Source organism: Centroberyx affinis, unplaced genomic scaffold, assembly GCF_046629955.1.
Source record: "Centroberyx affinis isolate AG114_WGS23_722 - 3 ecotype Tasmania unplaced genomic scaffold, CSIRO-AGI_Caff_v1 ptg004527l_1, whole genome shotgun sequence".
NCBI classification, from domain to species: Eukaryota; Metazoa; Chordata; class Actinopteri; order Beryciformes; family Berycidae; genus Centroberyx; species Centroberyx affinis.
Window position 1 is genome coordinate 58,168 of NW_027282166.1, and position 14,991 is coordinate 73,158.

Genomic DNA, 14,991 nt, shown 5'->3' on the forward strand with positions numbered 1-14,991 from the left:
GAGTAACGCAAAGCTAGAATAACACGACTGCTGGTCAACAGTCAGTCACAGTTAACACAATGCACTTTATTAAAAATAACAGTTAGTCCACTCCACTGCACTACTAGATAGTGATTAATCAATATTCCTGTTTTTGACATTTAACGTAAAACCAGTTCTGTTTGACTTTTTTTTGTTAAAATAAGTGTTTAAATAAATACATTATGTGAAATTGGAATTAACTCTATTAGGTACCGAAAAAAAGTACAGAATTGGTGCCGGAATCTAAATAAGGAACCAAGACACAACCCGAAATGGAAAAAACTTCAAACGATACTCAACCCTACCCATAAGGCACATGACACCCATACCGCCAGTCTAATTCTGCCTTCAAGTGCTGTTGGCAATATGGAAATTACAAGTTGACCTCACATGAATGACCAAAACAGAGTATGGGTCCGAAAGCGAGTTTTGAAAGCCAGAAATCAAAGCACTGGGCAATGTGCAGGAGCTTATGGGGAGCATATGAAGGCAGCGTGATGCTTCCTGAGCTGTTGCTGGCTTAACAGTTGTGCCCACTAAAATGGCAGTTTACAACCTCAACTGTATACAGTGTGTGTTCAGGCTTTGACCACAACTAAGGCAGCATGAGATCGCTGGTTAGAAGCTTTGCTGTGTGACATCAGTCTGACAAACCTCCTGGCACATGACTGCCAACCCTTTGATCAGAACAACTGATTAAGCCTCTGTGTGCATATGGTGGGAGAGGTGGACATATGTCTTAACACATTTGAACATACTGTAGTGGGCTATGTGGCATAACAGATGGATCATGGGGCAAATGCAATTACGGGGAACGTGTAGCAGATTTCTCTAAGGCAATGATCTGAATGAAGTCAATGATCTGAATGAAATTTGTCTTTTTCTGCAGTTTCAAAGCCAAGTTTCAAAGAAATTAAAAATAAAAATATTTACTCCTCTGGCTCCATCCCTCATTCTCCAACCCCTCACCTCTGTAGTAGCTGTTCCAGGGCCTGCTGAAAGGTGGGTCTAAGGCTCTTCTCCAGCCAGAACTGGGGGTAGTAGGAGTAGCTGACGTGTGTGTGTCCCTGATTCAGGTTGCTGTAGATCAGAGTGTCGTGGGCTTTGCCCCAGTCCTCCAGGCTGGTGTTGACCCGCTCCATCAGGAAGTACATCATACCGCGGTTGGTGGAGTCGCCGATGAACAGCACCTGAGGAGGAAAGAGCAGGTTTGAACTGACAAAGCAGGTTATGAGCAGTGTAAGAAAATTAAATATTTAGGCACATAATGTCCAACAAGTTTGTCATACTGTATTAACACTGTTCTGTATTAATTTAAGAGTGAACATGCATGGGGGTCAAACTTAATGTGACCAACTAGAAGTTCAGTAATGTAACACAACATGAGAAAATAAAACCAACACTACTGCCGGTCCCAACCTGTTATTACATTGTAATGTGCTCTTCATTCTTTCTTGTAATATTGTCTCATCTTTCAGTTTTTCAACTTGTTTTCTCCCTCAGACAATATGGAATACTCATATTCTCAAACTACGTCACTATATATGATGGCCCTACCGCTCCGCAGAAACAAGTACACACATTTGCTTTTAAAAAATTGTACTTTAGGCTCACTCACATATTATATTACCACGCAACAACTTTCTCCCAAAGCTAAAAACCAGACAAACAAGAGTGCAATCTTCAAGCATAGTTCATAGAGTCCATTCACTGACAAAATGTGACTCTGTGAAAGCTTTCTGGATACTGTCACTGTCCACAGTCTCCCATTAAAAACCAAATTGACACCATCAAGGGAATCTGGTTACTTTTTATTCTTGCTGAAGGAGAGACTCGTCCATGTTCACAAATTCAAACCTTACTGTCTTAAGGTCATGGGAAGAACATATGAAAACCTCGTAACGCCAAATTTGGCAATTTTAAAGTTTCATTTCATATATGAATACTGTTTTAAAGAGGTTGTTACCTTACAAGAGTTCACTAGTGTTTCCCAGTCTTAGGTCAGACATTAAATGTTTCCTCATGAGTTGAAAGTGTCACTGCCAAAATGCAAGCATTATTGTCTAAAGCTGCCTCTTATCCACCAATCAGCTAAAGCACATTTGACAGTGTGTTCACAAAAAAGGGTAGCGTCTCATGTGATGACATCAGCATCCATCTTAGCCAACCCCAGTCAGTGTTTACTCACTTATTAAGATGGATAGTCAGATTTCCTAGAAAAATACAAAATCCCAGCAAAATACAATATCTTTAAAAATGGATCTAGTGCATAAAAGATGCACAAGAATGACTGAGAAGACATGGAAATACCTGCGCTGTCAATCAGAACATACATGAGAAAACGGAATTGTTTACGAGGAAACACTCAAAACGAGACTTTCTCTGGCGGAGGCCCTGATTCTTGGCTCAATGTTTCAGAGGAAATGTGAAACAGTACTCCAGAGGGATTTCTAGCGGCTTCTCTCTCCATGGGAAAGCTTTGGAAAGAGACAGCGGAGCAGCATTCAGCATGTCATCTCTTTACTGATCTAACACTAACAATCGGAGACTGTGGTTGATGAACTAGACTTGCTTTGCCTCTCCCATTTATCCGGTTGGCAGCTCCACTCCGTTATCGCCTGTTTGGGTTGCATGGACCTCTACATGCAAATTGAAATACATTCCTCCCTCTTTAATTCTTAGCATCAGTCTAATTTTCCTTGAAGGCACTGAATCCTAAACCATCTGAAAGAGGAATTCCAAACATCTCTTCAAGTAATAATCCGGGACATTTTCATAAATTAAATGTCCATTTTGCTGCTATCACTGTTTGATATAACAGTGATCAAATCTATATCCAGTTCATGAAAGCTTTTACATTTGCTGTTCTTAACACCCAGTATCTGGTAGCTCTTTTCTGGGATTCTTTGAGAAGATCACTGCACTCACGACTATTGAATGCGCTAAGGTGCCAGAAGACCGAAGAACATTATTAAGGAAGAAGGTTCTGCACAATTAGATCCATGCAAATTTCTTTAATAAATCAATTGCCCCAGCTTTCGGTCACAAGACCTTCATCAGGGCAAAGCAGCCTCCACAATGAACTAGGTCCATATATGATCATCAATGCAATCAGCTGTATAGATAACACCTGTGCTGTATTGCTCTTGCTCAGATGGGAAGTGTAGTTCAGCAGATACTTAGTGTGTAGTCCTCTCCAGATGCACACAAGAAAACACATACATTAACTAGATGGGACACGAGAGGATGTATAATCCGCATCACAAGTGTGAACACTCAACAAGCACAGTGTGCAAAAAAATGACAAACAACCAGAAAGTTGAAAAAAAAAAAGCTATTTTCTGGGGAAAATCCTCTGGCACACAGGAAGTGATGCGTTTTGAGTTTCTGGTTTGTTTGGAACAAACAGAAGAAGAACTGGGTAGTTAGCATGAGCAACGATAGCCACCATGGCTGAACAGACAGAGAAAAGAGAAACTCAAACTGCATCAACAGAAAATCCAAGGAAAAATATGCCACAGTACTGGACACATTGTTTGAATTGTTTGATTGACAGGTGATCTCTGGGAAGAGCAGTGCAGAAACACCACAGCAATGAGCGCTTAGCAACAAAGATGGAGACAAAATAAAAAAACAATGATCTCGAAGATTAGCACTTTGATGTGAAGGGGAGAGGGCGAAAAAACCTGCGATCGCCATTTTTACTAGAAAAAAGAACAATACAAATATCCCATACTATCATTCAACATAGTGTCTGCTGAAGTGTTAACATGGAGCGCCAGAGCCAGTGATCTACCGGGGACATATGGATGATTTTGTTGTCTTTGCTCTCAGCACTAAATCCGATCTCCCAAAACTTGGTGTATGCCCTTAACACTCCCCATTAAATTTGCTGGCACAGCTGTGAGGCCGGCTGCAGCTGGCTCCCTAGGCAGCGCTTTATGAGACATGTGGTTATGGCTATTTAGCACCTGATGTTAACCTTACCTCCTGCTAGCAGCATGGTAATTGCTAATCTGACATCACAGGTGACAAGCGTGAAGTAATAGAAGAATAACCTTTTAATGTATTTACTGAATGAACGGAACACAGGGTTTCCCCCCGTGGCGCCGTTGTAAAATTCCATGATTTTCCCATGACTTTCCATAACTAAGTTGGAGCAGTTCCATGACCTAAAAACTGGATTCCCTCCTTGTTGTTTTCCAGCTCAGAACAGTTCTAAAGCTGTCTGGCCTCAATTACATTTGGGTTTGCTGTGGAGAAAAACATCTGAAAACCATCTAATGCAATGAAAGTGTGAAAATACATTCTGCTATATTCATGTCTAGTGACCCATTGGTAAAATTCCCTGATGTTCCCTTACTTCCCCAGATCATATGTCAAATTCCTTGACTATCCCTGTCTGAAATACACCTCTCAAAATTCCATGATATTCCAGAATTTCTAATGGGAACCCTGTTGATGGAGCAGAGCTGTTGGTTGCGGTTGGTATGAAAAACACCTGACCATTCTGCCTTGGGTCTGTTAAACCCTGTGTTACAGTCTAAAGTCCCTTCCCATGGCCTCACCTTTCTGTCCATCATGCAGTCCTGTAGCTGTGAACGGTCCAGCAACGGGTGATAACAACCCTCGGGTTGCCAGGCAACCTCCCTCCAATCACAGGTCCGGTTATCGGCACAGCTGAGGCAGGGGACGACCCATCGGCCTGTGGAGGAAGGAGAGAGAGAGAGAGAGAGAGAGAGAGTGAAGTAGACAAGCACAGAGTGATATAAGAGAGAGAAAGCAAGAGAGACAGACAAAGGTGTCTGCAGGTTTCAGTAAGCCAAATTCAAGACTTTTTAAGACCTTTTAAATGCTAGAGTTGAATCTGAAGTCATCACATCAACCAATTAATATCTCATTAGGGTTATCCCCAGAACTTTTATGAATATAAGCCGGTTTGGAAGGTTTTGTGTCAAATTGTATTAATTGCAGCGCCTTTGCCATACTGTAGCTTAGGGTTCGGTGGGGAAATTAAACCAACCTGGAACATCCCCCGAGGTGCAGGGCTGAGGTGTAGCCTTGCTTAAAGTCTTGGATCCGGGGAACGGCTCCAGGCCACATGGCTGACCCGGCTGCACAATCAGCCCACAGTCCTGCAACAGAGGGAGAGAGATGAGGAACAAGAGGACAGAGAGATTATGAGAAGAGTCAGTCATTTGAGGAGAACTGGCAAGATGGAGGTGGTTCAAGTTCAACGTCGGCTCAAATGAGCACAGAAGTTTCACAATATATCATGTCACAGTAAAAATTCATATTAAAACAGCTTTGTAAACAGTTTTGAACTGATAGCCAAAGCAGTTTAGATTCCAATTTCACAAATCGATGCAGGCAGCAGCTATGGATGTTGTCTCAACTTTCATTTTGGCAATATATTTACACGGGATCTCAACGCTGGTGAGGAAAGATACATTGAATGTGTGTAACTGATGCAATGACACGAATGGTTCTACATTGTGTGTGGATGCGTTTGTGTGTTTATGTGCTCCTGTCTGAGGTATAAAGTTGAGTGGGCAGTCCACTGGCCTTGAGTATTCTTTATTTTTTAGACAGTTGGAAGGCAGAAAGGAAGACGTAGAAGAAAAGTAGGTGAAACACAGGAGAGAAATATCTGTTGGAATTTGATTCAAGGCTCCAGAGGCAGTGGACTTAGAGTGGTAATCTGCGAGATCCTCGTTTTATTTTGGCTCCATCTTTGGTGCTAAGCGCTTATTGATGTGGTGTTTCTGCGCTGCACTTCCCAGAGATCACCTGTCAATCAAACAGTGTGTCCAGTACTGTGACGACTTTTTGCTTTGATTTTCTGTTGGTGAAGTTTGAGCCTCTGTAGGTGGCGCTCTTTTCTTTGTCTGTTCAGGCATGGTGGCTGTCACTGCTCATGCTAACTACCCAGTTCTTCGGCTGCGGTCGAATAGTCTTTTTTGCTTAGGAAGGTTCCTAACTGAGTGAAATGACCCGGAAGTATCTAAGTGGCAACAATGATAAGAGCTGTTCGAATTCTCTAAATGCTAAGGAAAGGTGCTTCAATGCTTCCTTACTTAGCTCCTTTAGCATAGGATACACTGAGCTATCACTGCTCATGCTAACTACCCAGTTCTTATCCTATGTGTTCCACACAAACCAGAAACTCAAAATGCATCACATTCTGTGCACCAGAGGATTTTTCCTCACAGTGCTCAGAACAGCAAATGTAAAAGCTTTCATGAACCGGCTAGGTTGAATCACTATTGTGTTATATCAATCGGCTATAGAGAGTAGCAAAACAGACATTTATTTATATGAGGATGTCGCGGATTATTACTTTAACGCTTCAACTATTTCCATGCACTGCACTTTCTTGAGGGAATGGATCATTTGATAGCATCTGCTACAATGAAGGAATTCAGACTGATTCTTATAGCTCTCCTAACTACATTTACGGCTGGGGCTCGGTGAAAACTTGACACTTGTGGATAATTTATAAAGGTAGGTGATGAAAGGCTTATATATACTGCAGCTGCAATTCTCGCTCCATCTCTCTTTCAATTACTCGGTGTGTATGGTAAGGGCTTGTTTTTTTTCAATTTTCCTCTATTACGTTTGACCAATGTGCTTCTTTTCATCTCCTCCTGACACCATCTCTCGATCGCTCAACTTTCTGTCTGGCTGCCCCAGACAGAATTCTCTTCTCTTCTCTTCTCTTCTCTTCTCTTCTCTTCTCTTCTCTTCTCTTCTCTTCTCTTCTCTTCTCTTCTCGAGATCCAACTCTTCGCTTTCAAATCACTGGTTTTACTTCTTTCAACCTCTTCTGTTTATCGTGCCTCTTCGTCTCCTGACACCATCTCTTGATTACTCAACTTTCTGTCCGGCTGCCCCTTGAATTTTCTTCTGACCTCCTTCTCTTCTCTTCTCTTCTCTTCTCTTCCGTCCACTTTCCGAGATCCCACAGATGACGCTCTTTTCCCCTTTCAAATCACCGGTTTTACTTCTTTCGACCTCTTCTGTTTATCGTCCCTCTTCATCTCCTGACATCATCTCTTGATTACTAAACTTTCTTTCTCCCTTGAATTTTTTTCTGACCTCCTTCTCTTCTCTTCTCTTCTCTTCTCTTCTCTTCCGTCCACTTTCCGAGATCCCACAGATGACGCTCTTTTCCCCTTTCAAATCACTGGTTTTACTTCTTTCGACCTCTTCTGTTTATTGCCCCTCTTCATCTCCTGACATCATCTCTTGATTACTAAACTTTCTTTCTCCCTTGAATTTTCTTCTGACCTCCTTCTCTTCTCTTCTCTTCTCTTCTCTTCTCTTCTCTTCTCTTCTCTTCTCTTCTCTTCTCTTCCGTCCACTTTCCGAGATCCCACAGATGACGCTCTTTTCCCCTTTCAAATCACCGGTTTTACTGCTTTCGACCTCTTTTGTTTATCGTCCCTCTTTTGTATCAAAGGCTGCGGCGGGCATTGCTCCATCGGTCTCCGCTGGTCAAAGTTCACAGGTCAAATAAACCCGACCAGATGAACGACAGTGGGCGGTTCTGTAATCCCAGAGGCCCCGTGGGAGCCGCTACGTCTGGCCCCCTGACTTCAGACAGGCCGCCGGAGCCTCAACCCCACACCGGCCGGACACACACTCACACAAGATCCGCAACACACATCCCGCCGACGCGTACGCACTCGCACGTTCGCGCAAACACACACACTCCGCACTCCCTCCTTTTCCTTCTGAGGGGCTTCGCGCGGCGGCGTCACATTCCGCACAGCGGCGGTGCAGCTCGCAACAAAGTGCCACAAGACAACTTAACAGGGATTTTCTTGTTCGTACCTGTGCACAGTGTACACGCGCAAACACCGAGGGCTGGAGGTCCGAGGGAGCCGCCGGGGCTAGAGAGCGGCCGCCCGAGGGGAAATGCACTGCCGCCGCCTTTCATCCCCTCGCTCATTCCTCTCTCTCTCCCTTTTCCCCCCCGTCTCGAAAGGACAAACTGCCAGCTTCCATGCCACGTAGCTGACAGCCATTTAGAATTAGAATTTTTGTTCCTCTCTTTAAAATTCATTGCGCAGTCGCGACTTCAGGTGGCCCTACTCAACCTCTCGTTGCCACCCCGCTTGGGTCTACTGGGAATTAGCTGGATTTTTTTGCTGTTTTCAGCGCCGCAGTGGGTATTTTGTTCGGCAGGAAGTAGGTCAAAGTCCCATCTGCTTCTTTGGGGATGTGGGACTGGTCCAAACAGTTAGAGACGTAAATTTAGAGACGTCAGTTCACTAACTAATATCACATGCCACCACAATTTTGAAATCCGGCATACATAGACTAGATGGCGACAATTACGTGAAGCAATGACTGATGACTGACAAGATATTATTTGGTCAATGTGATAAATTATTAAACGTTAGTGATGCGCGGGTCAATCCGAAAACCGCGGGTCCTGCGGGTTTATCCGCGGGTGGGGCAGGTTAGGGTCGAATGATGATGATATTGAGAACGGGTCGGGCGTGGATCAAATGGGCTACACACACAGTACACACACAATGTAATTCTAGACTAAATTTCAATGGGTTTTAAATTTAATTAACGGAGTAAACTTCTCCAATCTCCAGCTGGTTTATCCCGCCATCCATACATTATCACTATTAAACGTAGTTCACCAAACGGTGAACGGTGTATCATTGTAAATAAGAATGTTCTTAAATGCCTGTTGTTTTTTTAACAAGATCAAATTTGCACTCATTTAGGCTAAGGGCCACACCATGCCGTACCCAATTGGCACCCATGCTTAAAAAGATAGGCTGCATTATTAAAATGTATAGGAATTTAAGTTTAAATGCAATAATTATAGGGCAGTATCACCCCTGGAATACATATTGTTACCATAATATGATATTTCAGAGTGCCATTTAAGATGTTCAATGGCCTGTTATTCATATTTGGTCCATTCGTCCCTGAACAATATGCTACCAGCTAAATGGCCTGCTTACTTTACAGTAATGGTATTGTATTGTATGAGCGGTTAGCTACAGGGTCCAGAGTACAACAGCAACAATCTGCCTTGATCAAAGAGTTATGCTAACCCATCCTGATATCACACTAATCCCCTCCACACACAATCCCCCCCCTTTCTGTCTAAGCCAGGCAGCTAATCCGGCTCGGGGCTCCATTAGATCATAGCAGCTTGTCCCTGTGCCATAGCCTTGTTAGCGAATGGCTAGCAACCTGCCTTTTTGGGAGGCAGAAAAAGGCTTCTCAATCTAACAAGAAGCAAACCCTCCAGAACCAAGACATGAACCCTCATTAGACAAAAGAGCTTAACTCAAAAACCAAGTGCCTGAGTCGAGAAGAAGGGTCGACATTCCAGTGAAAAAAAAAAAAAAAGCGGTGAAAAGAGAAAGGGTGAAAAATTAGGAATTCTGAGCTGACTACAAGGGAGATTAAGTATTTCCTGTAGAAGTGTAAACACTGGTATAGAGGGGCAGTTTTGCCAGCATCTGGCAAGGATGGTCAGGTTTAAGATGGTGGCACAAAGCGAACAGGACCAAAACACGCAACCACACAAACATGCTTGCACCCTCATATGAGCTCGCAAGCATGCACACACACACACACACACACATACATATACACACATTTTCCTTTTATAAAAGTAAAAAGGACAGGCTTCCATCTCCACCAGGACTGAGGTTGTTAGATGCTGCTCTGGCTTTTGGACTGGAAGGTTTGGTGAAATTAAAGGCACTCCCAACTGAGATCCATGTGGGTTTTGAAAATTTGTATTCTTGGAAATCAGACTCTCCTGTGAGATCAGCTGAGCCTCTTAGACACAGTAGAAAACAGCATGTTTACATCAAGCAGAACAGTACAGATGGAAATTCTTCTATCTGTAGGTAATCAGATATTCTTTCTAATTTCTAAATAGCTCAGTAACCACCACAATTAAAGCTGCACTAGGCAACTTATATGCTGGCGGCTCCAAATGGCAACTGAGGTAAATGTTTGAAAAATTTGAACTTTAATACCCAGAAATCCTGTAAGATGACCTCAGTAAACTGCACACAGCACGCTCATGTTTACCAACCCGGCCGGTCTGTGATGCTTTATACTAAAGGAAACCAAAGGAATGAGAGGGGAAAAATATCTTAAGTTGGTGAGTTCAGCCTCAATTAGTGGGGATGGGACACTCTCTGTTGCAGCCCCACTTTGTGCTTTAGACTGACAAGACGGGTGTATTTTTACATAAAAATCTTGCTGAGTTAAACTTTTAATTAGTGTAATGTCATATAAATACCCTATAATTCTGATAGAAAAATTCAATACTCCATGGCTACCAATTGAAGAAAAATTTCAATTAAGTCACCAACAAATTAAATTCATGGTGCATCAAAATCAAAAATATAGGAGATAAGTAAATGGGAACCAACAATGAAGTGCTGTGATCTGAATAGGAAGTTCAAAAGGAGTTAATACAGCAATGCATGTTTCAAGTTGTTTTCACTTAATCCAGCTCCCAGGTCACAGACACAGACTTTGTTATTACATATTATTGTAAAGGACCTTTCATGTAATCTGTCACACAAAGGATTAAGTCAAATGCTGTAGGTTGTAATCGCATGCTGTATGGTCACGCTCATGGATAAGCTCTGCTGGAGCGACCACTTTCAGGCCTCACATCCTAAAACTGAGAACAGAAAGGTAAAATGTCACATGGGGCTCTGCCAAAACATTTTGTCCTGATTTTCTCAGGAATGAAAAACACATTGTGCACATTGTGTTTCATTCAAAGAGCAATTTACTGGTTAGCGCTATTATGCAATGAGAAGGAGGATAGACTTGAACACTTTTTATTCTGCCCAAAGTGCTGCGTATTTGATATTCACATTTTAGAAGCTTACAGGTTAACCATCTCATTTGAATTCAAATGGTCATGCTGTTGCATAAGTATAATGCTATGTGTGAATGAGTCAGAAGTCAGGCGGTGTTAAAAATTACAAAATGAAGAATGAAAATGCTTGCTTATAAAAAAAATGTTGTCAACGCTGACTATGACAAATCAAATTTCTGAATCATGACAATATTAGAAAAAAAAAAAAATGTCATCCAACTTTTGACAAAAATGTGATGACACAAAAATCACTGCGTGAGATGATGATTGTAACTGTCCTTGGGGGAAAAAAGTTAATGTTTTGTTGGTAACACTTTACACTAAGGGTCACTAAGTTAAGGGTTAGTTAATACTTAATAAGCATTAACTAACCCTTAATTAACAGTTAACTAATGTGTAATTTACTAATGGTGTTCATGTTAACTAAGGTATTAATTTCTACATTATTTAATAGTTTATAATTAGTTTAATTAGTTTATAAAGATGACTATTAAATAATGTATAGATTAATACCTTAGTTAACATGAACACCATTAGTAAATGATTAACAGACACATTAGTTACTGTAACTGTTAATTAAGGGTTAGTTAATGCTTATTAAGCATTAACTAATCATTAACTTAGTGACCCTTATTGTAAAGTGTTACCGTTTTGTTAAAATGAAACATTGAAAACATTTACTATCCAGTCTAATTTAATAAAAAAAAAAAAAATATATATATATATATATATATATATATATATATATATATATCAGACAGCTCCCATGATGAGACAGATAAATTGGGAAATGTCTCAGTGTTGCACACTACTGCAATGGTGCTGATTCTTCTAATCTACGGTTAAAGAGATGCTGCAGTAGATGTATCTTCATCAACTATAATGTTGTATGACTCAATTTAAAGGACAATGTGGTGAAAAGACAATGACTGGATTTAAAAATGGTGTGAAAATTAGCACTGGAGAGAGGATGATGAAGAGCAAAAACAACAGATTACACTGCACAATGGGGGAAAAAAAATAGGACCATATGCAGCAGCCCGCAAATGCTTGGAACATTATATCTACATAAACAGTGGTAACAGCTGAGAAATTACCGCAGCTAGGCAGCTAGGCAGTTAGGCGCTGACAAATCAGTCAGTGGCTTCCTTTGGGTCCATATGTTTGGGAGCAAAATAGAGAGCAAAATCTCTCACTGTGTCTCCACATCATCGCATATTATTATGACAGATAGATCGAGCACACAGACACACTACAGAGCGTACTCTACTCTCCCAACTGCTGGTTCAGTGGCAATCCTTCAGGCTGTCCCAAAGTTCTCGATAGGTTTGGGCAAGCATGCCTTTCTCCTTACAAGCTACACTCCTATTCCCGGGGGAGGGCGAAGCAGGAAAGAGGAATCCCACCTCCAGTCACGTACAGAAGGACTCGACACAGCCAGGGAATTACCAACAGGCAACACAGAGGCGATGGCTTGCCAAGAGAGAACAATTTTTGTCCAATAGTCACACATACACCCGCGCACATAACACAAAAAACACAGCGAACACATGGCTGCAATCAAGCAGCTCGAAAAAATTCCAATAAATCATGGAGGGAATCCAAGCATCAACTTATATGTGATTGCAGTAAGTTGCAGGGGAAACAGTGGAGCCAGGGGGAGCTGTTGTGTGCACACCGCACTCAACTTATGATCAGCATCACCGGCTACGTTTACATGCAAGGAGAATTCCCTACTCTGATGATGAGAAACCTTAGTGTTAAGATGCCTGGCTTGCTCCCATATTAAACAGATTCCGGCGGCTGGAAACATCTTCGATCACAATTACAATTTGTAAAACTTGTGGAAACTAACTTGCGGTTCACACTGCCCAATTACAAACAAACCAGGACTTGTAAACAAAAGTCACATGGACTCACTAGTAGATCATTGATTGCACAGAGTTTCGGTAACTTATCATCCTGTCAGCATAGAGATTTCAGTTTCAGATTCCAGTCCCTGTGACTTTAGCATGATTGACTTGTCTGCGCTCTTTGCTGTAATTTCCCTTCTCTGGTCTTCATACCAATTAAGAACACATGAAGAAATAGCTGAATATGAGCATCAGTCCAGAGTGCGGTTTGCCCTCGCTTAATTTTATGCTCGGCTTTCCAAGACATGAGGAACTGCTGGCTATCAGATGTCAACATCCGTCTCCTCATACCCATACTTATACTTATCCATATACCCATAATAAATTGCGTTTTGGGGTTGTTTCCTGTAGTTGGTTGGGGTTAGGCCGCACTGATCCGATGTGACTGTTCATTTCAGTTTATTTTCAGTGAGCGCTGTCCTTTGTCTGGACAGGGCTGATGACGCGTCCGTCTCTGGCGGATTTCCATCCGTTTTGACGGACAGTAAATTCAACCCAGTTGAACTTTTTGTGGACCAACGGATTCGTCACCATTCATTTAGCCAGTTTGAGGCATTCCTACGTTTGTTTTGGAAAAAATAGTGGCGAACACAGAGAAAGCGCTACGACCAAAACAAAGATAAAAGAGAGAAAGCCTCCTATAACATTGGGATGATTTTCCAGGTTTTCCAGTTCAATATAATTAATATTAATATAATAATTAATTTATACTCTATAATCTGTTTCTTCTTTTTTTCTAAGAAATAGCATCGTTTTGAGCATTGTTTTGAACTATTGGAGTATGGCCAATAGTTGTGACTCCATGCAGGTAAACGTGGCCAAAGTGCATAGGTTACATAATGTCTCACAAGGACTTTTGCAAGAGATGCATGTATCAAATGAACAGGGCTGTGGGATAATGAGATCTACACACACACACACATACACACACAACCACTCTCTTCATCCTCCCCAGCGACAGTGCAGGATAATAAGCCTTAGAAGTTGAATTGGTGTTCCATCAGATAAGAGTTCCCAATAACACACAGAGGAAATGAACAGAGAACTAAACTGACAGCTCAGCCTTCAACACACGACCTCAGAGAGACTGCTGGAACATGATACAAAGGCACGCATTACCACACACACACACACACACACACACACACACACACTTGCACAGACACTCAAGCCCACATTGATGCACACCAAAAAAGACGTGCATATATAATAATCATTCACTTTATTTGAATAGCACTTTTCAGAACACAGTTACAAAGTGATTCCCAGGCAATTAAAGTAATAAAGAAACAATAAAAATGTCAGACATTGTCAGACAAAAAGCAGGAGAAAATGCAGCAGGAATAGATAAAGAAACTACATAAAAGCCTGTCTATAAAAATGTATTTTTACAAGTTATTTAAAATATGACACCATGCCAGTTTTCCAGACAGGGTTTTCCAGAGCTGTGTTGTTCACACTGTGAACAACACAATAAACAAGTCACTGGAAGTCCATTAATTTCCTACAGAGCTGAGTTGGCTTTAAAGTTGACTTCAACTGAACTTTTCGCGATCATCAACGAGATTTATGTGCTTTCTTGTTTCCCTACTGATGTGATTTAGTTTCATGAACAAAAGTTCTAACATCAGGGTATCCAATTCCGGACAGCATATGACCAAAAAATCACAACCATATACCAATATATTTCATCCTGTACTGTTTTCGCTGAAGTTTCTAATAAATTAACAATCCTCCATCTATCTTTTTTAAAGTTTAATATCGCTTTTACCTTAACTTGTAATTGATTTTCTTCCAGTCCCTGCAAATGGATGATAGCGCACCTATTTTTGAGATTCAAAATTCGTATCCAATTCGGGACACTTACTTTCGTCTGTGTCGGTGTATTCATATACTGGATATTAACCCTTTATTAACCCTTCCTGTACCTTCACAATGTTACAGATACTTGTAAGAAGTACAGGCTATGTACTCAAAGCTCTTATTTTTCCATTTATCAGCCAATACCGATTCTCGACATGAAGTAACTGTCGCTCAGTGGGATTTAAGGCTTCCCGCTTCTTGTTCGTGACTAAGTTCGTAACTTAATGTTTTATATGTTTAAATGTGTATAGATATTTATGCAATTTGATACCTAGCTTCTGAAATGTGTATGAATTTACGTCACTT

At 41.4% G+C, this 14,991-nt stretch overlaps 1 protein-coding gene across 1 annotated transcript in view; it reads right to left on the reverse strand.

Moving 5' to 3' along the window:
- The window catches only part of cped1 (cadherin-like and PC-esterase domain containing 1), a gene marked incomplete at its 5' end in the record, with an annotated part of 61,709 nt that overhangs the window by 8,075 nt on the left and 38,643 nt on the right, over positions 1-14,991 (reverse strand). Inside the window, 3 exons of the mRNA XM_071544323.1 lie at positions 991-1,211; positions 4,590-4,726; positions 5,045-5,156. Coding sequence (XP_071400424.1) covers positions 991-1,211; positions 4,590-4,726; positions 5,045-5,156 — 470 coding nt within the window. The remainder of the gene's footprint in view (positions 1-990; positions 1,212-4,589; positions 4,727-5,044; positions 5,157-14,991) is intronic.